The sequence below is a fragment of the Aptenodytes forsteri genome, unplaced genomic scaffold (assembly GCF_000699145.1).
Source record: "Aptenodytes forsteri isolate BGI_AS27 unplaced genomic scaffold, ASM69914v1 Scaffold147, whole genome shotgun sequence".
Lineage (NCBI taxonomy): Eukaryota > Metazoa > Chordata > Aves > Sphenisciformes > Spheniscidae > Aptenodytes > Aptenodytes forsteri.
The window spans coordinates 2,483,936-2,498,958 of NW_008795320.1; the positions used below are offsets into that span (position 1 = coordinate 2,483,936).

General features: G+C 43.0%; 1 protein-coding gene across 1 annotated transcript; it reads left to right on the forward strand.

Annotated features, from left to right (window-relative positions):
• Positions 1 to 6: 6 nt before the first annotated feature.
• Positions 7 to 3,239, forward strand: CUNH19orf70 (chromosome unknown C19orf70 homolog). The gene is made up of 4 exons (XM_009279821.1): positions 7 to 48; positions 1,304 to 1,460; positions 1,900 to 1,951; positions 3,020 to 3,239. Exons 1-4 carry the CDS (start codon positions 20 to 22, stop codon positions 3,115 to 3,117), a joined length of 336 nt encoding a protein of 111 aa, XP_009278096.1. The 5' UTR covers positions 7 to 19; the 3' UTR covers positions 3,118 to 3,239.
• Positions 3,240 to 15,023: the final 11,784 nt, after the last annotated feature.

The window sequence follows — 15,023 nt, forward strand, 5'->3', positions numbered from 1 at the left end:
CGCTGCCCCTGCCGCAGCCATGGCCGCCAGGCTCTTCCCCGCCGTTAAGTGAGTCCCTGCGCCCGCGCTTCCATGCCCGGAGAGCTCGGCCCGAGTGCTCGCCCTCCCCCCACGTGCACCGCCCGGCCCGCGCCCCCGCGCGGAGTGTTTCCCCCGACTCTCCCGGGCTTGTTTCCGGGGCCCCGTCCGGCCCTGCCTTGCAGCGCTGCGCCCTTGACCTCGTCTGCCCCCGTGCCAGGCTTGGCCCTTCTTTGTGTGTCTCCAAATCCCTGGCAGGAGTCTGGCGGTTTTCTCGGGGCGGGCATGAATACGTAAACTAAAACCCGCCCGAGGATGCTTGTTTGCTGAGGGAACGCTTTCAGATCGGGATATACAGCCCACTCGAAGGGAGAAGGTGTGGAAGGGCGCTTTTGGGAGCGAGTAGTAAATCTTTAACAGAGAAATCCCCTTTCCCCAAAATACTTGTGAATACATGGATTTAAATACTGATTCTTTCTTGCCTCTCTCAACGGCCATATCTATCATATGTTCTACTACTGCAGTACTGCTATCTGGCAAGTTTTTGTTTAGTTGGTCAGTGGTTTTTTTTTTCCTAGGTGTGCAATAGCTTTGTGGTTTTTTTAAAGGGGAAACAACTCTGCCCTGTGAATTTGAAAAAGTCAGTCTCCTCAGATCTCTTTATCTATAATGAAAAAGTAAATAAAGGTAAAATATTCTCTTCCTGTCTTCCATTTTGCAGGTTGCCACTACAGCTGTAAAACTAGTGTTTGCACACCATGCAGTCTACCGGGAAACTTTAAAAACCTAGGCAAGGCAGGAACAGGCATGGCCAGGTGTTAACTGGACTGTAATGAGCTTAACAAGATATTGGTGTCTGTCAAATTAATCAGATTACTTATTAACAAGGCAGCAAGAACTACATCATTAACATGGACCTTACCCACTGCAAAATCCTTTAGTTCTTTCTATGAAAAGTATATGCCGGTGATTCTCAGACTTTAAAAAGTGGCACATACTTTGAGGTGTTTGATATTTTCTCATTTTTTCTTGAAAACTGTCACTGATAAAATGTGGCTGGCTATGGTTTTAAGGGGCTGACAGGGAATAGTTGGTCTAGGAAGAAAAGGAAGGTAGCTAGATATTTTTCTGCTGCTTTTTGTCTGTAATAAGACATTGCAGTAGAGTATTTGTGACCCTCAGATTTCTTCATCGATACCTTCCCTTTGCCGGTCACAACGTACCGAGAGAGATGCATTGATAGTCATAATGTGAACTGAACTGTTGCTGCTTTTGATTCTTTCAGGTTTGTCATCAAAGGAAGCCTGGCTGGAGCTGCTGTATACATGGCATATGATCAGGGGCTGCTGGGCAGTGGCACACAAGGTGCTGAAGCCCTCAAAAAAGCTCAAGCAGTACTGCCTCCAGCTATCCAAGAGTGGACAAGTTACATAGGCTGGGAGGTAAGGACTGTGCAGATGAACACAGTCAGCAAAACAAACGCATGCTCTTGACTGAGGAAGAGAAAACATTGGGGTGATATTCTGGTTCCAGTGATGCTGGCAGGAGTTTTGCTGTTGAAACTGGATTTCACGTTGAGAATATTTTGAAGAGGATTGAAATGAAAGGAGGATAAAATTTTAAATTCAGGGGAGAGCCATGGAGATGATTTTTCAGGAGCACCCAAATGATAAATACTACCTTCTGCCCCTACTTTATACTGGGGGAAAGAGCAAAGTCCAGACTTTGGGCTTCATGTCTGATCCCTTTTGAGACTTACAGAGAGTAGGCACCTAAGTATCTTTGAGATCTGAGGTCAAGAGGCTTCTCCAAGTTGATGTGAATCCTGTTATAAGTGAAACCCCTCAAGTGCTGATACTTTGTCTCTCTTTCTCTTTCTAGCTCCCACCCACTCCAAAATTTGACTTTTCCCCCTCTGATTCCTGGAATAAAGGTAAAATAACTTCTCACCAAACTGTGAAAGGAGCAAGGGGCCAAGGATGATGTAGCTTATATCAGTCTTGTTTCAATACCCTCCTCCTAAATGGAATGATGGAGGAGGTGATAGATGTTACAGTCTGGTGGAAGGGGCATTGGGACTGGGACTAAGGAAGCATATTCTGCTCCAGGTTTTACCACTAGCACACTGAGTGACTTTGGACTTAATTTCTTTTTGTTCCAACTGTGAAATAAGGAGGAGGATGTGTGCCCATAAACCTGTCTGCCTTTTCTAACCGGAGGAGCTGGTGTTTCTTTTACCTACAAAGCTTGCTGCTTACCTGTGCCCCAAGACAGGCACGCCTATGCTATCCTAGAATCTAAGATTGAATGTTTCAGTGAAGTGTTTGGGGAGGCCTGTGGCCCCCACAATAAACAGGTAGAGTTTATGCACCAGTGAGTTCATCAGCACTGGTAGTGATCAGGGAAACTAGAGCATAAAAATAAACAATGACTTATTCTTAAGAAAGGTGAACCTTTGGTTAAAGATTGAAGAGTTTATAAACTCTTCAGATGCTAATATATCTGAACTCAGTCTCTGACTTTCCAGAAGGTATGAGTATTCCCATTATTATTAGAATTTTAGAGATCTTGTTTGAAGGCCAAAGCATGTTATAAATACCTAGTAAGTTAATTTATAGTTTTTACGGTGCAGCAAAAAGTCTTCATGTAATTGTGAGGAAACACAGTCCACAAATATTGTGACATGTCCAACATCACCCATGGAGTCTGTGGCAAGGCCAGAAATCAAATGGAACTTGTCTCAGTTGTTTTCAGTCTTGTAATTGTCTATCCCTTATACTGGTCCTGAAGTTGGAATTTCTCTGTGTCACAAATGTTACTGAGACAATAAAGCTGTACTTGAACCAAGGATCATTCAGGCCTCAGTGTGTTTGAAAGCTTCTGAGATAGAGCTAGATTTTTCTCTCCATGTTTAAAGAGATCTACAATGCTAGAATAACATTAGGAAACTTGGCTTGAATGATGCTGCGCTTGGGATAATAATTCTCTGCTTTCCTTGCAGGTGTGCAGACAGTCATGTCTGCCTTGTCTGTAGCTCCCACCAGGGCCTGTGAATACACTGTGGAAGGCTGGAAGTATGTGAAGGATCTTGTCAGATGAACATGTTCTCCAGAGTTCACGATTCTCTCCATCCTATGTTGTCTTTGGGATAATGCATAGTCCATCCCTCTAAAGGGCACCTCAGCCATGCAAGGGCTACAATAAAAGACTTTGGAACTTCCATTTGTATTTGGGTTGGTTTTAGCATACAGACTGCAATAATTGCTTTCTGCCTTACCGGTGATCAGAGGCTTCAGCAGAGATCATGGATCAGTTGTAATGAAGTGATGGCCATATGCTGATGTATAGCCCTGTTCTAAAGCTGTCAAGCTTGCTAACTAAACAGATTATTCTGAAGCTGAATTAATCTCGAAGGTGAATGCCATCTACTTCAAAACAAGCCAATGAGTTAAAAAAAAATACTAAAAAAATCCAAGGTAACAGTAAAAGATGTTGTTCAAAGACAAAGCACTTGTCTTCAGGCTAGCTGAGGAAGGAGTGCCTCTGTCAAAGAGCACATTATTGATGTGAAAGCTGCTTCCAGGTGGTCTGTGACTTGTCACACAACTGGGAGTAGCCAGTACTAGTTGCAATACTTGTTGTTGATGACAGTGTGTAATAGAAGGGAGTTTAAAAGTCTGTGATGCAAAACTCCAGCAAGTCATAGGAAACTTTTAACACCCCCCCAGTCTGTTTGGCCTGTGGGCATTGCTAGTGTTTCTAGTACCTGAGCTTGAACAGCAAAATCACAGTACTGTTTTAACTGTAACTTTTCCAGCAACTGATCCAAATATGCCCTTGGGTGCACAGTCAATGACTAGTAGCACTGTCACATTTACACCTGTATCTGAATTCTCAGCTCCACAGCGTAGGTTATTTGGAGGCAAGGGTTTAGATTTTAAATTTTACCAGTTGTTGGCTAAAACTAAGTGGATTCAGTTTGTCTCAACTTGAAAAAGTGTTCTGGCTGCTGGCTTCTTTACGTGCTGGTAAAATAGGGCTGGAAGTACCTTTCAGATGCTGGCACCTCTGTGCGTAAAGCTTTTTGGCAACTGAGCAAGAGAGAAAATGGAAATGGGAAGGATCTCCAAGCACAGCAGAGTCCCCATGGAAGGGAGAATGAGGCTGAGGGATTTCCTACTTCATCTAAACCTAGTGCCCCCATGAAGAATTAGGCAGAGGTACCTCAGGAACAGAGCCCATTGACTGCAACTATGTGCATTATAAGTTCTTTGCAAAGGAACAATGCTATTCTGCAGCTGAGCTATGAACAGATACATGAACATGAGCTGAACTCGGAGCTGACCACTGAGTAACTCCACAATCTGTGTGGACATGTTTTCATTTCCTTATTTTTTTGAATGCCTAGAGACTTCAAGCTGTGTTTTCCTACCAGACTTTCTCCTAGTTTTTGCATGAATGAAAACAGAACTGTAATTTTGTTTGTTTGTTTGTTTTAAACCAGAAACCTTGTTTGCTGATAAGAATCAATACAAAATGGGAGATGGGAAGGGAGGTTCCTGGAAAGCAAGAATATTCTCTTGATATCCATCTCTTCTTCCACAGGAGACAGATAGCTCCTCTGAAGAGGAGGAGGAGGAGGAAAGATTACAGTGCACTTCTCAGTTCCCTGCCAAAATATAAGTAGGTCCAGAAGATGCTGAAAGTAACAACTAGCTGTCAAATCGACACAAGAAATAGGGTAAATTTCACTCTGGCAGGGACCATCATGAACATGTAACTGCGTATCGGGGATGTATGGAGAAAAACCAGAGTTAGCAGCGAGAAAATTGCTGGTGGTAGACCTCTGTAGAAGAGGCAGTCAACGCTTTTTTGGTAGAACAGAAGTGTGCAACGTACAGTTAAATTAAGACCTGGGCAGAAAGTGGATTCCTGGCAACTCATTCCTGCCATGAGTTTTCTGAGGATTTTTTTTTTTTTTTTTCACGTGAGCAAAATGAATGTCCATATCACGATGGGTTAGGTACTAACATTTTGTTCTCATGGTAGAAATACTAGTGGGCACATGCAGGCAGGGATGAGGGTTGCTGCAAAAGCTGAAGAGGTGTTACGTCACAGTGGTGTTTCTAGGGATGGAGAAATGCATCTGCTCTTAGCGCACATTACTTTTTAACCTCTCCAGCTATGTCCAGGACACGAAAAGGCAGGAAACAGAAGAAGCTAATCAGTTATACGCAGTTGTCTCTCACCTTTGCTGCTGTGAAGGGTTCTTGCAAAAAGGAAGACAGTACCAGTTGCTGCCAAAGTGAGGATTGTCATAAGTGCAATCCATCAGCATGTCCAGAGGACAAAAAAAAGACACATTAAAAGCCAATTCTCTGCAGGCTGGACTCCAGAGGGTATCTGGGAGTCGCATAGCTTGGACCTATCACGTCTTGAAGGTACGTGTTCTCCAAATCCCTTTCAAGTGATGCATACTTTGTCATAGACCTTTGGAGCTGCTCTTCTGTACATACCCACTGATGATGGAACATGTCTGGGTGATAGATATCTAATAGGTTTTTTCCTGAATCTAAGTTAAAGTTTAAGCAAGAGGAATTATACCAATAGACAGGTGGTTTGCCAGACTCATACAGTTCAGCAGCAGCACTGTATACAAGTTGTGAATCTCAGCACCTTCACCGTGCTTTAGTCTCTCCTTCCTACTGGCGCTTTTGAAGCTGGTCCAAGGTGGAGAAGCAAAATCCTTCACTGATGCTCACCTTCAAAGTGTCAGTGTCTTCCAGCTCAGTAAGATCTAAAATGGAGTTGCTCACTCTTTCTCTGGGTCCATCTTCATCCACATGCTGGCAGATGTGAAACTTTTCACGGTAGGCCATCTTACCTCTGCAGGAGGAAGCTGGTGTCCACTGGAACTGTGTGGCATTGTAGTAACATGCCAGTAGAGAAATGGATGGGCTGGCACATGTCCATGCATGGCCTAGGATGATTATACAAGCACAGGAAGAGCAATTGAGCAAAGTATATCTGCATGAAACATTTTGCTAGCTTTCAGTATGCTCCAGTTTGTGGACTGTGCATGTTTTAATTTTAATGTTGATGAAAACTTTCCTGAGGTCAGTTTTCAGTCATAGCCAAGGCATATATAAAGAGCACCAATGGCCTAGAGGGCATTAGTATTGTAAGATGGAGTTACAGATTTATTCTGTATTTTTAACCCTTTGTGATGGGATTGTGGCATGATGTTGCAGAAGTCATTATGACATGGCATAGCATCAATATGAATCTGTTCCCTCCTCACAGGAAGCATCTGTGCATGGATTGCTGTAAATACACATCTTGTAACCTCTCTGTCCTCAGGTCTCTGTTTGTCCCAGGGCTGCTGCTCATGCTTCCAAAACTCGGGACAGAGATTGTCCTGGCTGCTGGCAGCAGAGGCGGCATTTTTCCCCCCACTGATGTGCTAACACAGTCGCATTGTTCTAGTCTGTGCTAGTTACAGAACAAGCCAAGACACAGCTACAGGACAGGAAATAAGTAGGGGTAGGTAGGGAGAGTCGGATGAGTCCTTACTCAGAGTAGGAAGCAGATTTAAAACACAAGAAGGAAGAAGGATTTGCGGGGGTTTTGTTTCCCTTTTTAAACAAATAGTTATATGATGAAACTTACTGCCAAGAGATTTCGGAGGATTTGGCTAAGGTATAAATAGCTTTAAAAAGTGCTTAAGTTAATTCCTGGAGGATGGGTCCATCGGTGGCTCTTAAACCTAATGGTCCAGATGGAAGCTACAGCTCAGTAAACCTTGGAGTGCCAGTCACTGGGAGTTTATCACCTGATGAAGGATTGCTCTACATGCATCCTGTTCCAATATATTTTTCTTTACGCACCTGCCTCTAGAAGAGAAAGAGTACTGAGTGGGAAGGACTTGTTCATCTGACCCGGTACATCTGTTCTTCTCTTATTACATCTCAATGACAATGTGTAGATTCATACAATGTGATCCTTTCAAACAATTGCTGGATTTAAGTCAAATGTTTTGCCAAGTCTAGTTTGTGACCTATGGAAATAGTTGTAGGTAAGACAGGGTGCTCATCAGATTGCTGAGCAGACAGACTAAGTGGCAGTGTAGAAATTTACTTGTTAAAATAGTACCTGTGCTGCAGCTCACAGAATCTTTGATCTTGGAAGGGACATCTCAAGATAATTTAATTCAACCTCCATGCTCAAGCAAGGTCAACTAGACCAGGTTGCCCAGGACCACGTCCAGCCAGATTTTGAACATCTCAAAGGATGCAGACTCCACAACCTCTCTGGACGACCTGTACCAATGTTTGACAGCCCTTACAGTTAAGAAGTGTTTTCTTTTGTTCAGCTCACCCAGTATCTTTTCTCTTTCTGAACATGGTGACACTGGATACTGCCAGAGTGGCCTGCTGCCACTACACCAAACGGTTTTGGAATATCGTCCTCACAAGAAGAGTTGGCATTAGCAGATAGGTCTAAAAAGCTCCGCAGTGCCTTTTGTAGTTGTGTACTCTTATTTTTGCATAAATATCCAGTCCTCCTGTTCTGTTTTTAGCTTTTTGCCTCATAGATGTTTTGTAATAATGACTTTCACAGGCTACCTTTTTCTGTCACAAGTTATCAAGCACTCTGGCTGTCTCTAGTGGACCTATCCTACAGAAGGATAAAAAGTTTACATCTGCCAGCATTGTGGCACTGAGCAGGATTTATGGGATGCTCCCATCCCACCTCCAATGTGTAAGTGGGAGCTTACTGGTACCTTTTCCAGCCCTTAATATCTCTGGCTACACAGAGGGAACGTGGTGGGTGGAAAAAACAAACAGAGGAGGAAGAGAAGAAAAAAAAGCACAAGCAGCTTTTACTAACCCCATTTAAGCAGATTTGTTTCCCCATGCTGCAGAAAGGATAGTTGTCTTTAGGAGCTGGTGCAGAGTGTTTCTTCAACTTGATCAGTTAGTGTTCTCAAAGGCCCAGTCTATCTTCTCTTGGCAGAGCTCCCCCTAAGGTTTGAAAACAGCCCTGCCTGCAGCACAGGTGCTAACTGGAACTATTTTCAACGCAAATTAATTAGATATTACACAACAGTTACAGTGATTAGTATCCAAGAAGTTAGGGGGTTCTTTTTGAATGAATGTTGCTGGGAGGGTTCCAGGGAATGGTTTTTGAGAAGAAGCAACTGAACAAGGCATTTCATCTGACCCAGTGACTTAAGCATCAGGTACAAATGTTACCTGTGGCCTGTGACTAACCTCAAATCCCAGCACAGGCTTGTAACTACATGTTTCCGAGTACCATGCGATTGCTTGCTTGATCTCTTGTCTGCATTTTCAAAAATGATGCCCATTTTCCCCACTCCTAACAGGAAAATTTCACTTTTGGAACATAACTTTTAATCTCTCGTGCAATTCCAGTCATCTTTTACTGGAAAACATTGGATAAATGTATAAAGTACTGCTTTACAAGGCGGTGGGAGGGGCATACAGCTCATTGTTCAGCTAGTAAGGGACATAACACCAGCAGCAGCACAGTGCAGGTAAGTGGCATGGGCTGTGATTTGGCTCACTGGCAGCGTAGCAGCAGGGATCAGAGTTGTTGCCCACATCACTCCCCACTCATCCCCTAGATCTACTATTTAGTGCCAACAGATGGGATGATCAGTTTCTGAAACACAAAAGGAAACTAGTAAAGCATGTGGCTGTAGGGCTGATGGCATTGCCAGACCCTTGAAACAGCAATTGTGATCCCAACCAACCCTTGAGCACTGGTACGTGCTCAAAGTTGTTTTTACCATGTGCACCAGGTGAATGAGGGAGAGGGGAGCGATGCACATCTGTATGCATTTGTCAGCCTGTGTCCTGAAGCATTAACTCTGCTCAGTCTTTATAAAAGAAAAGTAGTATTGCTGGTCCAAACAAAAACAAAAGAGCCCCAGTCCCACAATATGCTCATTCTTTTGAAGTGCTGAAGTCATTGTATCAGCCCTAGATCCCCTCGTTTGCAGGGCTTCTAGTGGAGTCTTTCCTTGGTCCCCAGTCTGAAATAGATTATTCTAAGATTAATCATTTTAAGGTTCAGTCAGAGAACAACCTCCTGTTTCTGGAACAGAGGACAATCTCAAAGTCTCTAGGCTTAGTTTGTCACAAAGAGACATTGCAATATTTGGCTGCATAAGACAGAAAAAGGCACAAGGCTCGTACTTTGGGCAGTAGCAGCAGCGAATTGGGTCCTCTAGATTCTACTTCCCAATTCTGATAGAGAATAAAACGCAAGGCCAGACTGCTGACTCTGCCACTGCTTTGTGCACATCTTTTGGTCATTCACTTCACTTCCCTATTGCCAAGTTCCCCCAAGGTAAAACCGTACATTGTAATAAACAATGCCAAGAGTCCTAGTTAAAGCTTTCAAAGTTCTAGTTGCTTGAGGTCAATGTATAAACAGCACTCTTGAATCACAAGAGAAGAGATAAACAGGTGTTCCTTCAGTGCAAAGTATTGTTTTCTTTCAGTCAATCATTTCAACACCCTGTCAAAGAACCAGAGACTTACCTATGTCACTTTCATGGTGGAAGAAAAAAGTAACCTGGAGAATTGTCCTTGCTACTGAATCCTCTAGCAGACTCCACATGGTATGTACCATCCTTGGTGCTGTTAAATCCTTCAAAAGAACTATTTGTTATGGAGCTGTGGCAGAATGATCAGGGCTCACCTGTTTTGTTATGGACATACAAGAAAAAAAAAAAGAAAAATTGCAGTGGACATAAGAAGGGGAAAAAAAACAACCAAACAAACAAAAAAATCCACCTTCTTTTCTAGCGGTGGATATACTGCTGAATGATATAGCTCAGCTTTTGTCTGGGTTAGGTAGGATTGGGAAGCACATCAGAATCTGAGGGTACAACGCAAATAGCAAGAGTAACATATAAAGGTTACCGACAACAGCAGTGGTGTTGGGGGTGGGGGTTGGAGGACTATGATCAGCTCCCGGTCTCACAACATGAAACTGCATTCCATATAGTGCTTGCTTTACTAGTGAGGGGACAGGGGGAGAGAAAGGCATGGGGGCAAAGAGGAAAGGGGATTAGCTCCTAGTTATCTTACAGTCCAATGCAATAATATCTTGCCTCCATCAGTTCCAGTACCATAGGCTTTCCACAGCTGTACAGGCACAACATCACATGTTGGCTTGGGAATTTAGTCAGTATCCTCTCTTAAGGGATGATAAATCATTTGCTTCCCTCTTTGTTGCGAGCTCTTCCCTACAGATCTACAGGCAAGTCTTGTTTTACTTTTAGCCCTTTACCTAGTAGTCCCCCTTCCTTCTGTTCTTTCTGTTGTGCAGGTGCCAGATGCTTCACCTCATTCTAGAGCCTTGATAACCTCTGTCAATACCCCCATTTCCTCCTTGGCTTCCCAATGGCAACTGTCCTTGAAGCAGCACAGCTTTTCCAGCAGGAGTTTCTGTCACAGCTACCCCCCCAACACACACACACCAGAAAGTAATGGAGCTAAGATACTTGTGCAGGGCTGCTATTCAGCAGACAAGCTCCTGGGCATGCTGGCAATTACAGTATGTAACCAAATTAACTCCAGCTGTGAGGCAGGAGCTGTCTGCCATTCTACAGACCCTGTGTAACAAGCTTGCTGTGGCTTAGGCAACCGACTTTGAAAAGCAGCACATCTCACGTAACAAATAGCTCAGCTAGGGATGCACTGGGAAGGTGGGTTTACTGGAACAGACCTCCATTCTCTCCCATGAGAGTAAGAGTCAGTCTACCATTGACTACCCCTTCATTGCTCTTTGGTAAAACGGAGGACCTAGTTTTCCAGAGTAGTGTTTAATTTTTACCTTGCAAATCACCAGAAGTAATAAAAGAATCACCTCCTGTCTCCAGGATAGCCTCCATACTTATCTTCAAGTCTTTTCTGAAAACACTTACCCTCAGCTTGAAGGTCCCGGAAGATAAGGGGAGAGGTAGAGTGAGGTTCAGGACTCCAGTGAATGGTTCTGTGTCTACTCCCCCATCCCACCAGGCTAAAACCCCACTAAGAAAATTCTGACACTGTCATCGAGAGAGTTTTAATCTCTCTAGCTTTTGCTACAAACAAAATGTAATCACTTTGAACAAAGCATGGTCTTGGTTTATGTACACACACTGTGTACAAACAGGTAGAAGGCTGCACCTCTGGTATGCTTGGAACTTTAGTTCTCCATGCTTTTCATGATCTTCTGTACCACTTTTTTGCCCTTTGATGATTGCTTTCTAAAGCTTCTTCATTGTGATATGCTTTCCTAATGGTATTTTATGAATTATCTTAAGTAATTCAAGTTATTTACTAAAAAGAAGAGGAATGTATGTACAAGTGAATACAGTTCTCTTGTACGTCAGCACTTAGTAAGCATCCTAGTTCGGCTTGCACAAATGCTTCAGTTGCCTTCTCAAGGCAAGAGAGTTGGCACGAGGTGTACTTTCTCATTCTCACACTTCCTGCAGCATTGTCATTCCAGCACAGATGACACCCTGCACCACCAGCATCTTTAGCGTGTTTATGAAGTAAACGTGAATTATGGAGGATTTATGCCATTTAACTATGGCATCAGATTAGTTGCACAGACTTGCAAAGTCAGCGAAAGGCTCCAAAACAGTTAGGAGCTGTTTCCCTCCACTGATAGAGGCTAGGCTTCTAGCGTAGACACACTAGGCTGGCCTTTTAAGAGCTAGATGCTCTGAAAGTTCCTCTGTGTTAACAGCACAGACCACTCATTCAGAGTTACACAATACCAGGTCAAATTTGAACCTCGCACAACTTTTGGAGATGTTTTTCCCTGTTTGGACAGAGCTGTTAGGTGACTCAATTAGCTAGCCCCAGTGGAGTCTGTCTTCCTTTGCAAAACAAGCAGCAGCTGACATACAAGAGCTACACTTCACATTGCTATAGCTTTCAGAGATCAGACCAACGTAAGCAAAAACTTTCTTACCTGAACTATGAACTTGAGAGACCACAACAACGACACTGAATAACACTAAACCAAAATACCGAGGGACAAACGTGGTAGGGCAGGCAGCTCACTCTGCTGCACTGTGGTAACTAAATCTTTCCTTGGAGGGCACTGTTAAATTGGAAACAGGCACATGCTCAGGATCTTGCTTGCATGCTTGTTAGCATCAAACATTCTCCATCTGCAGGCCAGATATAGGTTTCATGTGTGAGCTTGAAATTGCTGGGAGATTATCATTAGCCATAGTGCCTTGAATGCTAAAACACACCTGGCTTTTGCTTCTTAGTTAGTAGGATTATTCCACCTCCTTTGAATGCAATTACTTTGCTTTCCTCATCACAGAGCTTGCATGCTTCACGTGGTTTCATTTTAAGGACCAGAAAGGGTGGGATTGGTTTGGAAGTTGTCCTTCCATTGCTGAGACTCCCAACAGGTTTGCAGAGTCAGTAAGGTTAATGAGTAAGGCAGACATAAGCAGTATTAAAATTGCTTGTTTGTTTGTTTTTGATTCATATAACAGACTTTTTAAAAAAAAAAAACACCACCTGAATGATTTTGGTAACATTCATTAGAACTACCTTGAGGACTCTAGCCTGCAAAAGTTCAATGATTGAGGATCTCTTAAAACCAGGGAACTCACATTTGCTGTTTGAAAAAAAATACCCTATGCAAACCCGATTTCTGTCCTATGCAAACCTGAGTTAATCAGTATATATATATGTTTTACTGTGTGCTTTACATGTTACAGCAGTTGATTAGAGCAGTAATTAACCACAAAGATGCAACCTGCTTACACCAGTAGCGGACATTCTGAAGTTCTGCTAAAGTTGGGTCACATTGTCTCTATCCTGAGTTTATTTGGAATTGGGGACTAGAAGGCAGCTGTTTAGCTTTGTCTCCGCTTGTGCTGTGTGGATTTTTTTTTTTTATAGCCCATAGAAATCTTTGCACCAGGTGAAAACCAAACCAAACCAAACAACCCACAGCCCCAAAGCCAGAATTTGTCCAATCATTTCCATGCACTGGATTTAATAAAGACTGGACAGATATCCCAGCTACTGACTGGGTGTCAAGGTTTGCGCGATCGGCTGCTACCATGTCAGAAACATGCATGTAGTCAGTGCGGCCATCTAGCGGAATTAGAGGGAAATGCAGGTCAGTTAAAAACGTGGTGGGAAAAAAGCCTTCATCCTAAAGTAAATATGATTTTCAAATGCAGTAAACATCATAATGAGATAGTAAGAGGCTCCAGTTTGATTGGTTGTTTGTTGTTTCCCCCCCCCCCGGTGGTCAGAAAGGTTCTTTTATTAGAATAATTGTCTCCCCAGGTGATAAAATACTATCCTTTTGGCATCAATCTACGTAGGTTGATGCGATGGCCTGGGTCACAGGCATCACTTTTTCAACTTCTCCAAACTCCTTAAATAGCAGACCAGGAGATGGCAATGTTCCTCATGCTTATAAATGACTGTGTGGTGCTGTCAACAGAGCCTGCCGTGGCTGGAGGGGAAATCTCATACCCCTTTTGGGATGCTACATACCTGCTGAGGACAAGGAAAGATGCTCTCCTTAAAGCTACAAATGGACAGGTCAGTTGTGCTGGAGCTTCACGTTTCCATGCAATTCCTGCAGAGAAGGTCCAGATACAGTAATAGGGACAGCCATAGGGTATATCTAGTGGGAGTGATTCACTTGTCCTCCTGCTTAATGGTCGATGATCTGAATTGGGAAAGACAAAGCAGAGCAGGTGTGGGGGTATCACCGCTCTTTTTCTTTTCTTTCTCTGTATCAGAGGTGAACATCTAAAGGATTAAAAGCAAGGAAGCACTGGATCCTAGCCAGACCCACAGAATTATTACAGTTAGTTGCTACTAAGTGTAGCAGTCTGGAAATCTATTCTTTCTGTTTGCATTCGTAGTTTGTGTTCTTGAACAAATGGCTCAAGTCTTTCTGGGCCTTAGCTTCACCATTAAAACAAAACCTCTTTTACAGTGAGGTTGATGTTAGTGTAATCCAGACAGCCTCGGGCAACTCCCCACTGCAATCAAAGCAGCTTTTTAGAATTTAGATGGTTTGTCCACAGGGATCCTCCTCCAGTATGGGAAGTCCCAACCCTGATGAAAAAGACCTGAAGAACTTCACTTCCCATAACAATGCAACTGTAGGAAATGAATGAAAAAAAATCTTCAGGCAACTGAGAAAAAAACATCTCTGAAGATGGAAAAAAAACAGTGACCTACTAATGAAAGTAACAGGATTTTTTCCTCTTGGCATCACAAAAGCTGTCTTTGGTGGGTAATGCTAAGGCCGTGTTGCTCCAGAGATGACTGCACAAAGACAAATTATAATTTGGATATGACAAAGTGACAGATCATTTGCACTAATCTTGATCATGTTAGTTCTCAACACATACTTAAAATGATGCCAAAGCACAGCCAATGGCTGTTTCTAATCTACTTCAAGGAAATTATGGATCGCTAGGTAAAATTACTGGCCTGAAATTGGTGGAGCTTTGGACTACCCTGATCTAGCCCTAGCTAAACAAAAATGATTCTGACTTGCACTTCAAAGTCATTACTTTCACAAGTACCTGTGCATTTTCTCTTATAGAAGCTGTGCTGGTAACTCAGTACGTAGCCTTTTTCAGAGAGCGAAGAGTATTATGTTGCACGGTACCCACCAACATGAGACAAGATGAAAAAAAATTCTTCACCACTTGTCCTACAGGATCCTAAGTCAATTTTGCAGTGGCAGGGTGTTCAAACTTTGACAACTGCAATCTACTAGCATTTTCTCATGCTAGCGCGTATGCTAGTTAATTTTGACATGTCTGAAGTAACACAATATTTCAGTGTATTTCTGGGAGCTGTGTGCTACTGAAAGTGCCAAGGGACACCTGTAAAGCATTTTGATACTTCACCTTTGAAAGAAAGGTACATGGTTTAACATATAGCTGAATAAATTAGTTTTCCAGCGACTGCTGA